This window comes from Furipterus horrens, unplaced genomic scaffold (assembly GCF_987537825.1).
Source record: "Furipterus horrens unplaced genomic scaffold, mFurHor1.1.pri manual_scaffold_6, whole genome shotgun sequence".
Classification (NCBI taxonomy): domain Eukaryota; kingdom Metazoa; phylum Chordata; class Mammalia; order Chiroptera; family Furipteridae; genus Furipterus; species Furipterus horrens.
The window spans coordinates 42,109,612-42,132,097 of NW_028327176.1; the positions used below are offsets into that span (position 1 = coordinate 42,109,612).

General features: G+C 35.8%; 1 protein-coding gene and 2 pseudogenes across 1 annotated transcript; 2 read left to right on the top strand and 1 right to left on the bottom strand.

Annotated features, from left to right (window-relative positions):
• Window positions 1–57: 57 nt before the first annotated feature.
• Window positions 58–17,398, top strand: PEX13 (peroxisomal biogenesis factor 13). Its single transcript, XM_090281346.1, has 4 exons — window positions 58–201; window positions 9,849–10,540; window positions 13,416–13,541; window positions 15,828–17,398. The coding sequence occupies exons 1-4, from the start codon at window positions 110–112 to the stop codon at window positions 16,124–16,126; spliced, it is 1,209 nt and encodes a 402-aa protein (XP_090137472.1). The 5' UTR covers window positions 58–109; the 3' UTR covers window positions 16,127–17,398.
• Window positions 17,238–17,424, top strand: LOC150006018 (U1 spliceosomal RNA; annotated as a pseudogene).
• Window positions 17,425–18,904: 1,480 nt separating this feature from the next.
• Window positions 18,905–19,694, bottom strand: LOC150006019 (small ribosomal subunit protein eS1 pseudogene; annotated as a pseudogene).
• Between the last annotated feature and the right edge of the window lie 2,792 nt (window positions 19,695–22,486).

Sequence of the window (22,486 nt, forward strand, 5' to 3'; positions counted from 1 at the left end):
CGGGGCTCGGGGCTCGGTGTTCTGCCGGTTGTGCCTGGCGCGCGCGGGGCTGGTGCACCCGGCCGGGAGAGTCCCAGCGCTCTGCCGCAGCGGAACGGAGGTGGAGGAGATGGCGTCCCAGCCGCCGCCTCCCCCCAAACCTTGGGAGACCCGCCGAATTCCGGGGGCCGGGCCTGGACCAGGACCCGGCCCCTCTTTTCAGTGAGTGTGGGATATTTTAAGTCGCGATTTGGGTGGACCGGACCAGGGACTTAAGCAGGAGGCGGTTGAGGACGTTGTTGGGGCGAGGTTCCCCTCCCCCTCTTAACCGGCCCCCAATCTTGAGGGGGTTGAGGTGGGGCCTTGGGGAGGGGACGTACAGGGGAATTTGGATGACTGACCCCAGTTTCTGACTCGATGGCTTTGGTAGCGACGTTCTCCAGGAAGCTCCTGGGTGCCTCTCTGGGTCCCGGGGCTTGGAATAAAGGGGGAGTTTCTGTGCCTTTTTGTTTGCGGGACACCTTGACCTTACCGCTTGACCCCCTTTAGAGGGATAGACTTTTGGTCTATAGTGGATGAGAGTGACATTTGCCCAGTCCCGGCTCGATGGGGAGCAAAGTCTGTCTAAAGCTTTTAACAGTCTCTCGAGGAGTTGGTGAAAGCCCAGGTCTCTTTTACGCAACTGGAACCTAAGCCTACAAACTCTTGGCGTTCTTTCCCCGCATAACTCAGCGTGTGTCGGGCAGAGATTTGGAGAAGCAACTTTAAAGCGGGAGTTCTAAATCTAAGGCCTGTAGGTGGCCTTTGTGTACAAAATAGTGTGTGATTTTTCTAAGGCCTGCGTTTTTGTTTTTGTTTTAATCGCTATTAAATGGATCTACAACTCAGAAAAGGTTAAAATAGAACAAAAGAGTTAGGGTCTCACAGTTTTGTGTTGGGTGTATCTGGACGTCTTAATTCAGATGCTAAGACTGAAATATCACATTACCTATTACATAAAACCCCCCAACATACTGGAATGTATTTCTCCTGTGCCCTAAAATCTTGTAATCTTTTATTTAAATGCTCAGATGCTTGAACATAACACATCCTTAATTTAATAATGATAGATATTTAACAAGTAATAAGCTTTAATTATGCTGTAAAGCTGAGATGACACTTTCTACTACCTTTTTTATGAGCGATTTGACTTATTAAAAATTTGGACTGCTCTTTGGAAGAGAGAGGTTTATTCTTGCATCTGTTAAAGTTCTATTTAGGTAAAATTAACCATTTCCCACTCTTTCTTCATTGTGAATTATTTTAAACATGTAGAGACTAGGGGAGAGTAAGACAATGAATACTTGTGTATGCATTCGCTACCAGCTTTAAGAAATAATATTTTGCCAGATTTGCCTCAAATTTTTTTAAAATTAAAATTAGAGAAACAGATAAACCCTCCCATTCTTCTCTCTTGCAGTAACTACTGTCCCTATCTGGTGTTTAGTGTACCCAATAGCTTTAATACTTTATACTTTAGTACTTAGGTTTGTGTATACATTTATATATATGCATATATATTCAAACTATCGTCTTGCAAAATGTGTTTCCACTAAATATTATTTATTTTGAGGTTTATTTTGTTCATACATATAGCTGTAGTTCATTTTAATTGCTGTGGGATAGTCTATTGTATTAAAAAAAAACTTCTGTTTTAGGTATTAGAGTATTAGTTGTTATATATTAAAAACTGCTGCAATGAAATTCTTGTTCCTTTCTCCCTATTCATATTTCCAAGGGGTTTTCTAATGTGTTACTGGTAGCGGAATTGCTTGGTGGAAGGGTGTACTTATCTTTAAGTACTATTGCCAAGTTGTTCCCCAAAGTGGTTGTATATCAATTCTTACTATTCACTAGCAAGGTTTTCTGTTTTTCTATATTCTTTTCCAGTACTTGATACTGTGGGGGTGTAAAAAATAACTTTTTCTCTCGCCTTTTAAAAGTTACTCTGGTCGGGGTAATAATCTGGTTAACAGACAGATTAACAGGAGAAAATGTACAAGTTATTACGATGTACATGTGGGGGTGCCATAAGAATTTGAGACCCAAAGACACACTGGACAGTTGAGGTTTGTATGCCATTTTGGCCTAAGGGGAAATGGTGGGGGATATAATTTGTTTGGGACTTGAAAGGGCAGGAAGGCAATACACACAGAGATAGAAAAGCAGATGTCTTATCTATCGCGCACTAGTTTATATTAAACTATAATTTTCTATTATGATACCTCCCTTCTTGGAGGAGGTCCTCTATCAAAATTCCTTTTAGGCAATCAGGGGGAAGATCAAAGTTTCTAATTCTGAGTCTTTTGTTCCTTAATAACCAGCTTAAAATCAATATCCCAAAAGGCTTATTTGGGGATGGCAAAATTTTGGTTCTTCACAGTGATGTTATTTTTTTAGTACTGTATTTGCCAATCTAATGGATGTGAAATGAAATGACATTTCATTTTTAATTTAAACTTCTCTGATTAGTAAGATTGAGTATCTTTTTGAATGTTTATTAGCCATTTGAGTTTTTCTGTTGATATTTTTGCCTGCTTTTCTATTGACTTTATTTTTGCTTATCAATTCATGGGAGTACTTTATTGTTCATACTAATCCTGTTTTCTTTGTATGTTTTTAATATCTTTCAGTCTATAGCTTATCTGCTTTATATCCATGTTTAGTTTTGTTGTACAGATACTTTTAATTTTAATACAGACAAAATTTTCATATTGTTTGTGCTTTTTCTGTCTTGGTTAAGACAGTCCTTTGTCCTCTAAACAGGAAATTTTTTCTATATAATCTCATGTAAATGTTTTGCTTTTCACATTTATGTCTTTAATCCACCTGAAACTGACTTCTTTTGTACAAAATCAACGTGAGATAGGCAATCTAATTTTTTTCCACGTGGATAACTAATTGTCCCATACCATTTATTCATCTATTCCATACTGGTTTCTAATGCCGTCTGTACCACATCAGGTTTTTCTAAATGAGAGGCTCTGTTTTGGGGGACTTTCTGATATATTCTATTGGTCTGTCTATTCTTATGCAAGCACCATACAGTCTTTATAATAATATAGTTTTGATATTTGGTATCTCAAGAGCCTTTACACATTACTGTTCTTCAAAATTGCCTTTGTTGCATTTAGGCTTTATTGGAAGACTTATTGAGATTTTTATTGGAACTTTATATTTTATTGGGACTTTTATTTAATGATCAAGTAAGTCTTTCCATTTGTAGATATTGAGTAAAGTACATTTGGTAAGAATTTTTACCTTATTTGTCTTAAATTATGTTTGGTTATTGTCTCCATGAAGTCCTTTCTCACTTTTTATAAGATAAAGATATTATATCCAGCATAATTCTGACTTAATTTGTTCTGATAATTTGGTTATAATTCTCTTGTGTTCCATTTTGACAATCTTATCATTTACATATAAGCCAGCATAGATAGCCAACATTCTTTGTTTTAATTAGTGTATCCTTCATTTCTAACTGGATCTTTTTTATGCTGTTGAGGTCCTCACTAAGTTCCTTGAGCATCCTTATAACCAGTGTTTTGAGCTCTGCATCTGATAGATTGCTTATCTCCATTTTGTTCTTTTTCTGGAGTTTTGATCTATTCTTTCATTTTTTTTTGTCTCCTCATTTTGGCAGCCTCCCTGTGGTTGTTTCTAAATATTAGAGCTGCTATATATAACTCCCTGTCTTGGTAGTGTTGCCTAATGTAGTAGGTGTCCTGTAGGATCACCCAAGCTTAGGTGCGCCCTTCATGTGGGCTCAGTACAGTATTCCCTCACTTATCGTGGGTATTACGTTCTAGACACACACACACACACACACACGTGCGCGTGCAATAGGTGAAAATCCGCAAAGTAGGAACCTTACATTTATTTTAGTATTTATATATATTTTAAGGCTTTATAAACCCTCCCCATACACTTATAAACCTTTCCCAGTCCCTTATTAATCTTTCCCACTCCCTTATTAACCTTTTCCACACTTTTATAAACACTACTTACGTTCTTAAGCATATTCTACACTCTTAAACCTACATAACTTTAACAACATACGTATACAGTACCGCAAAATCCCGCAATATAGCAAAAATCCACGATAAATAATTAAATATAATATTTTTTAAAATCCCACAATACAGTGAGGCCACAATAAGTGAACCGCGATATAGAGAGGGAATACTGTACCCCCTTTTCTTGGAGTTGAGCCTTGGTTGCTATTAGCAGGTCAATGGAAGGGATTTGCCCAAGCCAGTCAGCTGCAAGGACTGGCTGTGACCACTGACTACCAACCTCCTCCCTCCATTGAGCTGTGCAGGGACAGGGTGGTGGTGCTCCAGTGTGGTCTGTAACTGTCCACTGGGTGCACAGGCTCTAGCATTTCCCAGGTGGTGCAGACCAAGGTCAGCCCCCACCTGTGTTCTGCCTGTGGCCACTCGGCCTGAGCTATAAAGCAATCTGAGATGGCTGCTAACCTGTGCTGGGCTTGGAGATTTCCAGGAGAAGCCAAGCTGTGAATCTAGGTTGGTTGTTGCTAGTGCTGGGCTTAGGGCCCCTTAGCAAGAGGCATGGGGGTCTGGTGGCTCACTGAGGCCAGCTGTTGCTTGTTTGAGAGGATTTAGGAAGTAGTGAAGCATGAGCCAAGACCAGCCATTCAGATGGAGAAGGAGCCTGGGTGGGCTGGTCAGTTGGGTGGGCCAGAGCCTCTGTCCAGGGCAGGGCAAACTGTTAGCCAGGCCGATGGCGTTTCTGATATGGCAACAGCCTGCTGGCACTGTGGCTCTGTGGGAGCAAGGTTCAGAAAAGGGACAATGGCCCACCTTTCTGTCTGGGAGAAGGCTGTCCCCCAGCTTTCACCTTGATGCCAAACACTTCATTTTCTCCTTGAATGTGACTGGTGCCTTTCAAGCTGCTACCCCAGGGCTGGAGCTCAGAAGGAGTGAGTCTGATCAAATCTGTGTGTGGGTTCTTTAAGACGAACTGCTTTGGACTCCAGAAGTTTCTTTCACTGACTGAATCTCCGCTGGTTTTTGTAGCCAGAAGTTATGCAGCTTATCTTCCTGGTACTGGAATCTTGGGTTGGGAGGCCTGATGTGGAGCTGTGACTCCTCACTCCTGAGATATCCCTCCCGAATTTTTATCCACCACACGTGGGTGAGAGACCAGCCCATTCTGCATCTGTGCCCCTCCTACTAGTCTCAATGGAAGTGGTTTCTTTAATTCCGTAGTTGTCAGACTTCCATTCAACTCGATTTCTGACAGTTCTGAGTGGTGGTGGTTCTATATTTTAGTTGTACTTTTGATGTGGTTGTGCGAGAAGGTGAGCCATGTTTACCTATGCCGCCATCTTGACCGGAAATTTAGCCAACATTCTTGTACTGGTCCTCACTTTCATTGGAATGCTTCTCAAGTCTCACAATTAAGTATAGCACTTGATTTTTGTTTTTGACAGGTTTTCTGTTGAATTTCTAGCTCTCTACCTTGTTCAGATTTTTATTTATTATGAAGAAATATTAAATCTTATGAGTGACTATGCTGCATCTGTTGAGGTCATCATATGTATTTTTAATATGAAAATATGGTTATTGTATCAGTTAACTTTCTACTGTTGAATCATCTTTGCATTTCTGGATGAACTCTGCTTAATTGTGATTATTTTGTAAAATACAATGCTGGATTCTGTTCTGATATTTTAAGATTTTGCATATATATTCCTAGGTGAAGTTGGCCTATAACTTATTTCTTTGTACTGCTATAATTTTCTGGTTTTGTATCAAACTTGTATAACTTACAGAAACTTTTCCATTGAGTCTAATTTTTATTCCTTCATAGATAGACTGTCTTTTCCTTAGGAGCCTTTAAGAGTTCACCTGTTACCTTGGCCCTCTACAGCTTTATTACCGTCTATCAGGGTGTGAATATGCAGACATACATATGCACATTTTTATTTTCTCCCTCTTCTCAGAACCCACAGTATTCTGTCTGAGGATACATATCTTTCTTTAATTCAGAAAAATTCTTACCAGTTATATCTTTAAATAGTGTTTGAGTACTTTTCTTTCCCATCTCTTCTACAGCTTCTATTAAACATGGTATCAGGGAAAGTTTCTGCCATCAGTAACACTATCTGACTTATTGTGCTTTGGCATTTATTGTTTAGTTAAGAAATGTAGAGCCCTGACTGGTGTGGCTGAGTGGATTGAATGTCGGCCTGTGAACAGAAAGGTTGCTGGTTCAGTTCTCATCAGGGTGCATGCCTGGGTTGCAGGCCAGGTCCCCAGTTACGGGTGTGCAAGAGGCAACTGATGGGTGTATCTCTCACACATCGATGTTTCTCTGCCTCTTTTTCACTCCCTTCCCCTCTCTCTATAGATAAATAAATAAAATTTTTTTAAAAAAGAAGTGTAAAGGTCTGTCAACTCAACATTGTCATTAAGGGGTCTACATTTTTTCTGACTTTTTTTTTTCTTCCTGTCAGCTTTCTAACAGTTTTGGCCAATCCTGTCATATTTTTACTCCTTCTAAAGGAATCTCTTTTTCTCTCTGGCTGCCTTCAAGATTTCCCTTTGTTTTTGGTTTTACAAAAGTTATACTTTGCTGAGCACCACTGTAGTTTTCTTTGTGTTATTTTGGGTGGGATTTATAGAGATATTTGAATCTGACTTGAGGTCTTCCATTAATTTTAGAAAAGTCTCAGCTATTATCTCTTTAAATATTGCTTCTGACCATATTTTCACTCTTTTGACTCCAATTACATATATGTTCTATATTTCACTATATACCCTATCTTACACTTTTGTATATATACTTTTGTTATTCATGCTTCATTCTGGGTATTTTCTTCTGAACTCTCTTCTAGTTCACTGATATTTTTCTTTAAGGGTGTCTAATCTGGAATTAAACCAGTCATTGAGTTCATGGTTTCAGATATTTGTTTTTATTTTTTTTAGTTTTAGAACTTGTTTTCTCTGCTGACAAATCTCAGTCTTGTCTATTTTCCTTGAATATATTGATCATAGTTGTTTAAAGTCTGACTAGTAACTTCATTAGCAGTATCCTCTATGGATCTCTTTGTATTGCCTAATGTCGCTCTTTTTTTAAATATGTAATTTTGTCATCATATAGGCCTAATTATTTTTTAATGAAAGCTGAACATTGTGTGTAGTCAGTTTTAAAGGATTTGAAGCCTAGGATGGTATCTTCCTCCAATCAGTTTTACTTTTGACAGGCACCTTGGGCCACTAGCAATTTAGGATCATTCAAATCCAATCAGGAATTGAGCCCTCGTTAGTGTTGCTCAGTGGATGAGTGCCCACCTACAAACTGAAAGGTCTCCAGTTTGATTCCCAGTCAGGGTACGTGCCTGGGTTTGGGGGCAGGTCCCCAGTTGGGGGTGTGTGAGAGGCAACTGACCACTGTATCACTCACACATCGATGTTTCTCTTCCTCTCTTTCTCCCTTCCTTCCCCTCTCTCTAAAAATAAATAAATAGATAAATAAATTTTTTAAGAGAATTGAGCTTATTTGAAACTGTGGTTTCAGTTCCTTCCAGAACTAGTCTATTTTCTGTAAACCTTTTAACTCTTTACTCCTAGCATATGTCCCTTTAATGTCCCAGTCTAAAGTGTGGGGGTTTATGTTGGCCCTCTTCTTTAAGAGTTCTGAACTCTTAATTTTGTCTCTTTAGCCCAACGAGTCTATTAAAACTGCAGCTCAGCTTCTCATCCAGTCAGCCATCTCTTCCAGAATTGGCCTTTGTCCCTTGAGAAATAGCTCAAAATGGGTGTTCTGGGATTTCTCTTTTTCATGGATCTTGGATCTGTAATTCCTCAATGCCTTGTTCTCTCATGCTTTCAATAGATAATTTTATATATTTTCTAGCTTTTCTGGTTGTTTTCAATGCAAGGGTTAGTCTGATTACCTAGAATGCCATTACTTGAAGTGAAATTCCCCAAGTTCTATATTTCCATTCTGTTTCTTAGTTTTTTTCTTTTGTTGTTTTTTCTTGCTTCATTGTCGCAAGATAACTCCTGCAGTTGTGCACATCATGTCTAAGATTTGTACTGATTTCTTTTTCATATTAACATGTTTTTATTTTACTTCAGTTCATATTTCAAAGAAGTTATTGCTTCATTATCTCTTTGACCATCTTAAACATATTTAGAATCTTTGTTGAGATGTTATATAAAATTAGTTTTTCCTTGAATGAGTTTTCATTCTTTTTATTTTTAACCCTCACCTTAGGGTATGTTTTATTGGTTTTAGAGAGAGGGGAAGGGATAGGGAGAAAGAGAGAGAAACCTCAATGTGAGAGAAACATCAACCAGTTGCCTGCCATACATGCCCCAGCTGGGGATTGAACCCGCAACCTAGGCATGTGCCCTCACCAGGAATTGAACCCACAACCTTTTGGCATATGAGACAATGCTTCAACCATCTGAGCCACCTGGCCAGGGCTACTCCTCAATTCTTCATAAGGAGCCAGTTTAACCTTGGTACACAAACCTGACGAAGGCAATAAAAGCAAATTAGGACATTCTCACTTAAGAAAATGGATGCAAAAATATCTTTAACAAACTACTGCAAACCAAATCAGAAATGTATGATGGCTCTTTGGTTTTACTTCAGGAATGTAGGTTGGCTTTAACATTTGAGAATTAATGTAATTCATCATATTAAGAGAATAAAGAAGAAGAGTCATAGTTATCTTGATAGATGCTGAGAAATTATTTGATAAAGTTCAATGTTTATTTGTGTATTTTAAAAAACCTCTTAGTAAATAGAAATTGAAAAGCAAGTACTAAATTTACAGCAAAGATAATGTGTAATGATGAGCTGATGAAAAATTTCCTTTGAGATCAGGAATGAGAAGCAGATGCCTGCTAGCATCACTATTCAAAATTATACTGCATGTCCTAGATTCAAAACTAAGAATTGAAAAAGAAGAAATAAATCTATCAATAGTCATATACAATATGACTGTAAATTCTTAAGATTCTAGAAAATCCAAGAGAAGAATCCAAAACAAGGTTACTGGATGCAAGGACCATATTTTTTAATCAATTATTTCTACATAACAGGAGCAAAGGGAAATTTTAGAAAGACACCATGTACCAAACATTATTTTAAAAAACTCTCCATATCATAAACTATAAAATATTTCTTAGAGTCAATAAAGTTACTTTTTAAAAGCATTTTTGAGAAAAAATTTTAAAAGACCTAAATAAATGGAACATATATTCTATTTGGGGGTTGAAACTCTTAATATTATAAAGATTCGATTACCTCAAATTAACCTGCAGATTCAATGTAATCCCAAACAGAATCTTAATCTGGTTTTGGTGGGGAGAGAGGGTTGTAGAAAATCAAGCTCTTATTCTAAAATCTATATGGAAATTCAAAGGATCAAATAGCCAAAGCACTCTTGAAGATGAAGAACGTTGTGGGAGAACTTGTTTTACTGGATACTGAGATCTACTGTAAAACTATAATAATTATGATAGTGTCATTTAGGTACAAGGATGGACAATATCTAGCAACCAACTCTGAGAAAATGAACAATTGTCTTAAAAATAAACTACAGATTGAAGATAGTACTAATAATGCCAGCATAAGTATACTAGAAAATAGAATTCATTCAGCTGTTTTATCTTATGCATTTTGTCTTAACACTGAGATTCTAAGCAACTGGATATTATAGACTATTTCTTATTCTTAACATATCTTCAGTAGAATCACATTACACTAGCATAGGAGGTATTTAATAGTTAATTTGAATTAAATCTATTGTGTGTTTAAGTTACTATTTTGAATCTTTTTTGGTTTAGATCTGCTGATTTGGGTCCTACTTTATTGACAAGACCTGGACAACCAACACTTACCAGAGTGCCCCCACCTATTCTGCCAAGGCCATCACAGCAGACAGGAAGTAGTATGAACACTTTCAGACCTGCTTACAGCTCATTTTCTTCAGGATATGGTGCCTATGGAAATTCATTTTATGGAAGCTATAGCCCTTATAGTTATGGATATAATGGGTTAGGCTATAACCGCCTTCGTGTAGATGATCTTCCGCCTAGTAGATTTGTTCAGCAAGCTGAAGAAAGCAGCAGAGGTGCATTTCAGTCCATTGAAAGTATTGTCCATGCATTTGCATCTGTCAGTATGATGATGGATGCTACCTTTTCAGCTGTGTATAATAGCTTTAGGGCTGTATTGGATGTAGCGAATCATTTTTCCCGATTAAAAATACACTTCACAAAGGTTTTTTCAGCTTTTGCATTAGTTAGGACTATAAGGTATCTTTACAGACGGTTACAGTGGATGCTAGGTTTAAGAAGAAGCTCTGAGAATGAGGACCTGTGGGCAGAAAGTGAAGGAACTGTGGCTTGCCTTGGTGCTGAGGACAGAGCAGCTAACTCAGCAAAATCTTGGCCAATATTCTTGTTCTTTGCTGTTATCCTTGGTGGTCCTTACCTCATCTGGAAACTGCTATCTACAAACAGTGATGAAATAACAGGTAAGAGTAAGAGAATGGATTCAGAAACCACATAACAATCTCAACTTTAAAGAATAGATTTGTTAAATTAGCATTCTTTATATTTATTTGTGTTTAATATTTTGATCCAGTTATATTTTTAGTTAAATTCAAAAAACTGGAAGAGAAATTTATAGCAAAAACAGGCCCCTTGATTTATTCATTGTTCATTCAGTATAATAGTACACATTACCTAACTACTGTTTACAACTTGATGCTACAGAGTATATAAAGATACATAGGATGTAATCCCTCTCTTTTTCTAAGACTTATTGGCAGGGAGGTGGGTAAGACACATATATAGGTAATTGTAATGAGGCAGAAAGAGTGTGATAAGGAATATGACAGGGAAAGACAAGGTTTATTGCGCCTTTTTTATGTATAAGACACTGCTAGGTGTCTTGTGTTTTTTATGTCATTTAATTCTTACAATAACCCTAAGAGATAGAGATAATCTTCTCTTTACAAGTGACAAAATAAGGTTCAGCGAAGTCATTGCCCAAAGTCACATCTTTAATAAGGAAGAACCAGATACAAAACCAGGCCTATTTGTTAAGTTCCTATTCCATCAACTGGTATAGGGTGCTATCTCAATTTAGAAAAGTAAAAGCTAATTTTTTATTTTTATTTTTATTTTTTGGCTGTTGGTATCCAAGAAGGAAGAGCATTTAAGTTAGATTTCGGAAGGGCGGGTAACAACTTGAACAAAAGTATATAGGCAAGAAATATGATATTTGCTCAGCAGCTGTCCTGTAGTATAGAATAAAAGGATAATAAATAAGGCTGAGAAATGAGGTTGAAGGCTAATAATGGAAGATCTTAATCTTCATTTAGTAAGGAAAGGATTTGTGTGTTTGTGTGTGTGTGTGTGTGTGTGATTAAGCAGACTTATGGCATATATATAAACAGTGTCCTTTTTTAAAATTGATTTGAGAGAGAGAGGAAGCAGGGGGGAGAAAAATCAATTTATTGTTCCACCTATTTATGCATTCATTGTTTGATTCTTGTATGTGCCCTGACTGGGGATTGAACCCATAACCTTATTGTATCAGGATGATGCTCTAACCAACTGAGCTACCTGGCCAGGGTATATAAACTGTTCTAAAGGGGGCAGTCTGTCTCAAGTGTTTAAGATAGATCAGTGCAGGTTAAAACACGTTAAAATTGGTTGGTAAGACTCATAAAGAATTTCAGGTTATGTTTACCTTCGTATTCCCAGAAGCTAATCATCTGCTTGCACATAGAAGGTGCTTAATAAGTTTATTAATTTGGGGATGTCAGTTATGATGCTTCTGCAATTGACTGGATGAGAAATAATGAAGGCCTGAATGAGGGTGTGTGAAAAGCAGGATTCAACATATTTAGTTATTGGCTGGCTAGATGTGATACATAAAGGGAAAGGAGGACTTAAAATTCCCCTGGCCCTTAAATTTGGGTTACTAGAGAAATAAATGTTTCATTCATTAATTCAATAAATATTTTTTAGGCCTACTGTGTTCTAGGAGCTTGGGATATAGCAGTGAATAAAACATTTAAAAATAAATGCCTGCCCTTCTGACAAAACAGGGAAGACAGCAATAAGCCAACTAAAATATATACAGTTGACCTTTGAAAAGCTTGGGTTTGAGCTTTGGGGTCCATTTGTATGTTGATTTTTTTTTCAATAAATAAAATCAGCTTCATATATGCGGGTTTTGAATCCATAGGATTCAACGAGCCATAGGTCAAAAATAGTATTCTTGCATTCCCCACCATGGATGAAAAATACTGTTTTTCATTCAATGTTAGTCAAATCTGCAGATAACAAAGGGCTGACTATAGAGTCACAAGTTATCATGGACTTTGGACTGCATGGAGGCGGGGGAGGGAGGCGGTCAGGCACTCCTAACCCCTGCATTTATTTTTCTTGTTATATCCTGATGTTTTCACTATACAAAAGTAACAGTCACTTGAATGATCTCTGGACTCTCACCAAACCGTAGGTATACCAGATGGTAATTTATCACGTGTTCCCTTCTTCCACATCTGTAAACACTTGACACACTGCTTGCACACCTTGTGAGGGGCCCAAGACTTATCTTGATCACCAAGTTTTACTTTAAAATATGCTAAATAGGCTTGCCTGACAAATGTGCTGATGTTTGTCCTTTGACTGGGAATGGTGAAACTGCCGCAGATATAACAAAACAAAGCAGGGTTGTTTAGGCACTTACAATGAGAAATAGTAGAGGCAGATATGATCTGAAGGAAAGGAAATAAGTACATATGTAAATAAAAAAATAAACTCTGCTAACTCCTTGTATACAGACAAGAACTTGGACTACACTTCAGAATCTGATTCACTATATAGAGTGGCACACAACCTCTCACCACACTGTCTCCTGTGTAACTGAATAGCCTAGACAAGTATGAACCTGTCGCTGGTCTCCAAGGTTGTCCCCCACCCCTCCCCATTCAAGGGAGGTTTGCTCTCAGCCAATAGGAGAGCGCTAGTGCTTCCCTCAATCCAGGCTCAATCCAGCCTAGAGTGGTCACATTAAGATAAGCTGTAGAGAAAAACTTGACGTGATAGAAGAAAACTAACTGTAGGTTTGAAATCAGCATGCCTATTTAAGTCTAAAACAGCAGAAAAATCAAACTCAACAAGAATTATGTTAAAAATTGTTCCCCTGTGTAATAGATATCTTAGTGACCATGCTGTTTGTTTTACCTCGTGTTAATTATAGAATTTACTTTATGGGGACACTTTTCTTGGCAAATCAATTTATGCAGTTAGCAAACCGTAGCCAGTGAAATATCTTCATTTTTCTTTTGTAAGTTTTACTAACCTAATCTTAATTCTTAATTTGGTTTATAGACAACACCAATTGGGCAAATGGTGAGGATGACCATGTAGTTGCTAGAGCAGAATATGATTTTACTGCTGTATCTGAAGAGGAAATTTCTTTTCGTGCTGGTGATATGCTAAATTTAGCTCTCAAAGGTAACAAAACATGAATAAATTGAAATTATCTGTGTATTTTTAAAATTTGTAAGCATAGTATTAAAAATTGCAACAAGGGATATTGGTTATTGTTAGTTAACTCAAAGTAGTTACTAGGGTTTCTCTTTCATGTCTATTTAGAACTTTCAAATTTGGGTGGCGGAAGAGAAATGCCCCAACAAAGTTTTTCCAATAATATTTCACTGTGATAAGTTTGTTTATGTAATCTCTTCTAAACCCAAAACACTTGAATTCCAAACTCTGTTAATCCCCACACAAAAACATGAGATAAACACTATAAATATAACAAATCTAACAAACCAAAGAAATTATTTAGCATCAATTAAATATCCCTTTCCTTCTTCGATTGCTGTGGCTGTTATTGCTTACTTTTTTACTTGAATAGTGCTTACTTCAGAAACATCACCTTGAATATTTTAGGAATTACTGTCATGAAGAATTTGGACCAGGTCACTAACAGGTTTTAATGGCTTCAGGTTAATGGCCTTTTTCTCAGCTATCCCCAGTATTCATGATCAGAATTTTTGCTGATTTAAAAAAAAAGATCTTTTGTGTGTTTGTGAGAATTCAAGTTTGCTATGAAAAGTCACATTGGTGGTAAAGATGCTACTACTGCTAACCCACTATTGAATGTGAACTGTTATTATCTTATCTCTGTTTTATACATGAGAAAACTAAGACTCAAAATTCTGAGTAAAGTATCCAGTATCACAAAACTAAGATGTAGTGGAGTTGGACTTTGAACCTAGGTTTATCTGTACTTGCAACCACTTCGGCTGTTTTCTGTGTGATCTGTTAATGGGAGCTTTAGCTTTTAATTGCTTTTAGTCACTCTTTACATAAGGAAAAAAGTACCATCAATGTTCAAATCATTAGTTTAGTGTATGAATAATTTAAAATTTTGGATCAAATTTGCTGAATCTCTGCCACATCCCCTCATACACAAAATCTCAGCTTCTAGGTAATATATCCGTGTTTTCCTTGTAGTGAAAATCGCTACTATTTTGTTTAGCGACTACTATTTTGGAATCAAAAGAATTATTTCTTTATAAGATTTATTGTTAGAGATCGGATCAATACAGATAATTAGTTTTAATTGATCTAAATAAAGAATAAAGAATGTTTCTTTCAATTACATTATAATAATTTAGAAAAACGTTATATCTTAGATTATTTTTCTCCTAATATTGCCTCTAACACTTTGGCTTTGCTTCTTTGCTTTCTTCCGTTGCTCAAGTATGTTTGCACATTTAGAACAAAATCAGTCACAGACATGGTTAATTTGTTTTATTTTTTTATGGCATACTAAACATTAAAATGTCATATTGTACATAAATTATAATGTTGAACTGAACTCTTAACAGTTTAACAGCTTTTTAAAAATGAAAAAATAGGTGGGAGAATTCCAAAATACAAAATTGAATATATTAAGTAATCTTTCGTACTTTAAGCTTAGGTAATAACCTTTAACTTTCTGTCATATGGTTGGAGATAACAGAAGTCTTCATTTTTGCCTGTCTTGGATTAAAATTAACCTTCACCATCTCCAGGATTGTTCATCACAATCACATAGGAAAATTTTATAGTTTGGCTAAAAGTATGTAAAGAAAGCTAGCTTATGTGAAGGTATATATTTATTTTCTATACTTAGTCCTGACTGATCCTACGAGAAGGATTGAGAAATTCATTTCTCAAATTCCAATTTAAAATATGAAAGATGTTGATGTTAGTTTTCAGCTTTTGGAATAGCTGAAGCTCCTTACTCTATGACTGGACCAAGTGATATAAACGTTGTTCTTCAAAGTTGAAAAAAAATTTTAATTAGTGTAAAATGTATAAATTGTAGGAAGGGACACTAGAACTGTTAAGCCTGTTATTATTTGATATTGAATACAGTGATAACTCGGCTAACGAGTGACCCCGCTAACCAATTTTTTGGCTAACAAAGATTTTTTTTGCTGTTTTTTGGACTCGGCTAATGAATGTTTTAGTGTGAATGTGCGTGCTAACATAAAGCAGCAAACATGAACGGTTGGGCCATTCCAGGAGCTTATCTTTTCTGCCTATAGGTGTGTGACAAAGAAATGTGATTCTGGAACAAATTATCTTCATTAGCCGAGGTATCACTGTATATGTATATATACTATGTGTTTATATTTTTTATTATATATAGTTGTAACAGATTTTACTTAATATTTTACTATCAATATTCTGTTCAATCTCCAAAGTATGTTATAATTACCAGGCTGTCTTTTCTTTCACCAGAACAGCAACCCAGAGTGCGTGGTTGGCTTCTGGCTAGTCTTGATGGTCAAACAACAGGACTTATACCTGCCAATTATGTCAAAATTCTTGGTAAAAGAAGAGGTAGAAAAACACTGGAATCCAGTAAAATTTCCGCACAGCAACAATCTTTGACCAACACAACACTAATTAAAGGAGCCACGGCTGCTGATTCTTTGGATGAACAGGAAGCTGCCTTTGAATCTGTTTTTGTTGAAACTACTAAGGTTCCAGTTGCGCCTGATTCCACTGGGAAAAGTGGAGATAAACAGGATCTTTGATATCTTTCATGTTTGCCTGCGGTTGAACTGTAGAGTACTTTTTACAAATTCTTACAAAGGAATTATTCTACAATCCAATGAACACATTTATTAATTGCTGTTCCAGGTGTTTTGCTGCTAGAAATACTTAAAGTTGTACACTAGTATGTTGGTCTAGTGACCTGGTTACATTTTATGTGATTGGACCATAAGGATGTTTGTTTCACCTAAATTTTAAGATTATGGAATGCGGTATCATTTTCATCTTATTTAAAACCCTATGTTTATTGAAGGAGTAAGAGTGATTACAGAATATACTATTTGCTACAGTAGAGATTATTAATGCTTTTTAAAATTCTACATTACTTGTATTGGAATCCTCAGAAATTGAGTGCTAACATATAAGAACAGGAAAAAAGGGTATTTTTTTTACAACTTATATTGAATAATAAAAATTTTCTGATCTGTAGTACATTCAGTCTTGGGTTTGTTTTAGGCAATAATATGTTTTTTGCCCACTGACAATTGATACCATTATCTTTTACTGTATTTTTAAAAATATATCTTGAAAGGGTTGCTAGAAGCATTGTAAAGGAGATGGTTCTAGAGTCATATTTAGTCCTAATAGTTTTCCCTGCTAACGAAAGGCTGACATTTATCTTTCTTACAGGTTATTTCCATTTCTTCTGAGGATCAAAGAACTTTTTTTCCTTTGGAATATGACTAGTTTTCATCCTGGATGAATCAGGATATAGGAAAGATCTTTTTTTTTTTCCAACCAGGGCTCAAGTCCTTGTGTTTGTGCTTAATGATATAATCAATTCTAGCAGTAATGATTTAAAATCTTTTCATAGGTTCTCTGCTTCTAACTACTGTAATTACTTTTCAAAAGTCCATATTCCGACTGTTCATTGAAAATACATTTTTTTAGGTTTAGTTTTTACTACTTGAGACTATAAATAAAATATTGAATTGCCATTTAGCATATGATAAGCTTTGTGACTTGTTTTTTGTTTAATAATGACTTTAGATGTAGTTAAATGTCAGTAAACTGAATATTTCCACACAAAATTGGAAAATTTGTATACACACTGTGATCATACTACGAAATAACACTGTCAAGAATACAGGTATACTTACCTGGCAGGGGATATACCATGATCACGAAGGTGGTTTTCCCAGGGCGAGGCTTATCCATTGCACTCCGGATGTGCTGACCCCTGCGATTTCCCCAAATGTGGGAAACTCAACTGCATAATTTGTGGTAGTGGGGGGAAAAAAAAAAAAAAAGAATACAGGTATACAAGAATATATTCACATATTGCTGAAAACTTGCAATGTTTTATAAAGATTTTGATTTAGTATTTTTATCTTTCTTTTTATAGACTTTATGTTAACCAAATAAGTAATTCTAGAACAGTTCAGACTAAAACATATAGCAACTAGCATAGAACTTTACTAAAGAATTCTTGGGAACTGATCTTTTGAAATGACAGTATAGTAACTAACATATTATTTAAAATACAGATGTTGACCCTGTGCAGAAAAAAGTAAAAATATAGCAAAATTTACTTATTTTAAGTCTGATTTCTAACACCCAGATATTACTTAGCCTTCAAGTTGAGATAAAGTGTATTATTTTCCATTTTTGTTCTACAATTAGAAGTTCTGCTTTGTTTTGTTATAGAGTAATCTATAGAAATTTTGTTCTTGACACAAATTTTTAAATCTGGTATTGAGACATCTAAATTGAATGCTAAGTGAAGTGTAGAGGTGGAATGTTGTCAGAAGTATTTCAGTCAGAAAAGGCAAGTCTTTACAACAGAATTTGTGATGGTATTAAAGATGTATAGGGAGAAAAGTATAGCACAGAATGAATAACAAGAATAATTTCACTTTTCTCAGGGTGTTTATTTTTTGGTTAAGTATGCTAAATTGCAATATATATTATCTGACTATTTGTGTCTGAAAATTCCTTTTCTATTAAAATTCTGGTAAAGGAATTTAGGACTAGAATAAGAGAAATTTTGTAATCTTTTATTATAACAGTTTTGCTACGTTTTTCAGATGATATGAAATGTAATGTTCAAGGCTTCCATATTGTTAATTTTAGGAACTTAGGAAATACTACTTTATAGACATTACAAACTGAAAACAAAACATTTTCAATTAAAATAATAAATCACAAGTTACAGTAAGAAAACAGATTTATTTACAAATTTTTCTGATTTTGTCAGTTTAGAAAGGAAAAAGTAAGAGGACTAAATTTTCATGTTTTAACATTTTATTTATATGCATATAATTGATTAGTCTGTCAGTGTGTCATAATTATATTTACTTGAATATACTGTCCTTTATCTTGTACTTTAATGGAAAAAAGAACAAATTGAATGCAGTTAAATTTTATTTTTTAAAGTTATTCTTACTGGACAAATAAAAATGCATTAAACTTGATGGACATTTTTTGAAGATAACTGCTAACTCTCTGCAGGATTGGAATTGATATAAAGTCTCTTCATATTATTGCATGTATTAACTACTGCAAACTAATGTGTTCTACTTCCTTGTGAGTTCAAAAAAATATTAAATTTACATTTATATATGTTATCAAGAAGGTGAGTTAAATGAAAATAAGGCCACAAATCTATGTTTTAGATTCTAATCTGGACAACACTACTACTTACTATTAAAATTTAACTCACATTATTTTTAGTTTCCTCATTGATAATGTTGAGCACAGCTGCTACATCTGCCTCACATGAGAGTGCTTCCCCCCCACACACACACAAGTAGGATTTTTTATTTGTCACCATTAAGTCTGAATTTTAAACAGATTCTTGTACTGGTGTTTAAATCCATTAGCTTGTTCAGCTTAGCACTTGTCTCATCCCCAATAGCTTTTCCAGACCCGCTGCCTTCATCATAAAGCTCTGTGAGCTTTACCAATTCAAATTTGGACTTCTTTAGCATTTTTACTTTTCTAACAAAGACACGATGGAGTGGATAAATAGATTGGCAAGCCTTTTCTCTGTCTTTTCCAGTGCTATCTGAAACCAATTTATTGACCACTTCTTTCACATCATTTGTCTGCACCTCTTGGGTCATGATTTCCATCATCTTTCCAGATTGGCAAATGTATTGGTGCTGAGCATAAGAGGTTTGCAGAATCTGATTATTGTGTTTTTTAGTAAAATCAACACAGAATCGATGAAGCAAATAACCATAAGTAGTCTTGACATCAACATGAGCTTCAATCATGACCTGCCATTTTTTGATGATGGAGCACATTTTGTCATGGGTAAGATCCATGCCATGTAAAGCAGGCAGTGTTGCCCTGAATGTCATCAGCAATTAGTTTGGCTTTTCTATATGCAACTTCATCATTCTGCAGATCAGCTAGACTCAGCTCAAAACACAGCCCTTGAGGCCATCAGATGTGATTTTGGTTTCTTGAGTTCTTGTGACTACTATTTTTTAAAATATTTCTCATATTGAACATAGCTGGTACATCATACGAATCTTTTACACAACATGGATCGACCACTTTCTTCTTGGTTTTCGTAAGGTGCTTGTTTTTGCCAACTGCCATGTGCTGTTCAGATTGCCAAAAGGGAGGAATTTGAGAGAGCTTTTAAAAAATATAAAGCACAATCAGAAGTAAGATGTTTTGTAAATTTTTCCAAGTATATTTAAATTTATTACATCCTGTAAAAATTCACAAAGTATTATCAGTCTAGAAATCAGATTGTACTTACAACTTTGCCAAAATGTAATTTTAAATTATTTTGATGAATACTAGAACAGCCTCATTTAGTAAAACAGTGGAATATTTATTCAGCACAAGAATTTTGTCTTTTCAGCATTGACTTGAAATGTTCTTCTTATATAGTTTTTTAGGACTTTTTTATTTAATTTATTGATTTTAGAGGAAGGGTGAGAGAGGGAAAAAGAAAGAGAGAATTGTTCTTGCACTTATTTATGCATTCACTGGTTGATTCCTGCATGTGCCCTGACCAGGGATTGAACCCACAACCTTGGCATATTAGGATGACACTAACCAACTGAACTACCCACCAGGGCCTGAGCTGTTTCTTTAAAGTCAACTAATTCACCCTGGCTGGTGTGGCTCAGTGGATTCCCTATCAGGGTACATGCCTGGGTTGCAGGCCAGGTGCCCAGTTGTGGGCTTGCAAAAGGCAGCTAGTTAATGTTTATCTCCCTCACTTTCTCCCTCCCTTCCCTTCTCTCTAAAAAAATTTAAAATAATCTTTAAAAAAATAAGTCACAAATCCTGAGGGATACTTAATATATAATGCCCCGTGAAGTTTTCCACATTTAAATAGTGCTTAACTAATCTAACTTAAGTCTTAACAATGTTTCTGATCATGTAAAATAAGTTTTGATTTTTAAGGATTTCAGGTGCTCAGAATTAAGTCAGTTATTGATCATACTTATTGACACCAATATCATTGGTCTAGAAAGGCTACATTTTTGTTTTGTTTTATTGTACCCTAATAGTGTTTGTTCATCTGCCTGCCTGCAGTTCCATACTCTTCATTCCTTACTATATTGAATATTTATCTTTCCAAGCCATCTTCAAAATTTTGGATATATTTCCTTGAAAAACTTTATTTTGTATAAGTTTTCAATTTTATAAAATTGACATTGTGACGTAAATCTCATTTTGCTTCTTTCATAAAATATTAGGGTCTTAATACCTATTCATGTTACTTTATATAACATGCTTCTTTCTGATGCATGTTATTCTATCATATTCAAATGCCATAGTTTATCTTTTCCTCTAGTCATAGGTACTTACGTTGTTTCCCACTGTTCCTACTTCTACAAATTTGTACAGGTCTTTCTGTGAACCTGCCCTGTAGTTTTTATGACAGTATATATGTCCTAGAGAAGAATGGCTAGGGCTTTAGGTATATGCATATTTAATTTCAGTTAAGTAATGCTGGATTGTTCTTACGAATGGTTGTACCAGTTTACACTTGAATGAGCAAGATATGAGGGTTTCCCTGTTCTCTACATCTTCAGCAGCACTTGATACTTTTTGATTTTTGTTAATCTGATATGTGTGGAATTGTATATTGTCTTAATCTGTGTTATCTGATTACTAATGAGGCTAAGCATATGCTTTTTAGTCATTTCAGTTTTCCATTCTGTAAAAAATACTACACTTATAATTTGCCCATTTTTCTATTAGGTTTTTATCTTTCTTGCTCATCATAACACAAGGAATTCTTTACAGATTCTAGATGTTATTCCCTGTCAAATTCAGATGTTAGAAATAACTTAGTCTTATCATTGTTAATTCTTGTCTTGGTGTCCTTCATGGATTAGTAGTCTTTCATTTCCTCCCCACTTGTTTGTTTCTTAGGTCTTGTTCTTCTGTCAGTTTTATAGTTTTATCATTTACACTTAGGTCTTTAATTTTAATTGGAACTTGTGTTTTTTTTTTATTTTGGTTTTTCAATTACAGTTGTCCCCTTTTCCCCTAATTTCTCTCCCCCACCCAACCCACCCCCTCTCCCGCAAACATATCCCTCCCCGTTGTCCATGTCTATGAGTCATTTATATATGTTCTTTGACTGAACCCTTCCCTTACTAATCCCCCTTCTCTCCCGCCCCCCTCCCCCCTATTGACTGCTATTCTGCTCTTTGTTCTATTTAGTTCTTTTGTTCGTGTTGTTCTTTAGTTTCCTGTATTAGGTGATATCATATGGTATTTTTCTTTCTTTGCCTGGCTTATTTCACTAAGCATAATTCTCTCTAGTTCCATCCATGTTGTTGCAAATGGCAGGAGTTCCTTCTTTCTTTCTGCTGCATAGTATTCCATTGTGTAAATGTACCACAGTTTTTTGATCCACTCATCTATAGATGGGCACTTAGGTTGTTTCCAGCACTTAGCTATTATAAACAGTGCTGCAATGAACATAGGAGTGCATAAGTTCTTTTGAATTGGTGTTTCAAGATTCTTCGGGTATAATCCTAGTAGTGGAGTCGCTGGTTCAAAAGGCAGTTCCATTTTTAATCTTTTGAGGTAATTCCATACTGTTCTCCATAGTGGCTGCACCAGTCTGCATTCCCACCAACAGTGCAGTAGGGTTCCCGTTTCTCCACATCCTCGCCAGCACTTGTTGCTTGTTGATTTGTTGATGATGGCCATTCTGACTGGTGTAAAATGGTATCTCATTGTGGTTTTGATTTGCATCTCCCTGATGGCTAATGATGTTGAGCATTTTTTCATGTGTCTATGGGCCTTCTGTATGTCCTCTTCGGAGAAGTGTTTGTTCAGGTCCCTTGCCCATTTTTTAATTGGGTTGTTTGTTTTCTTGATGTTTAGTCGTATCAGCTCTTTATATATTTTGG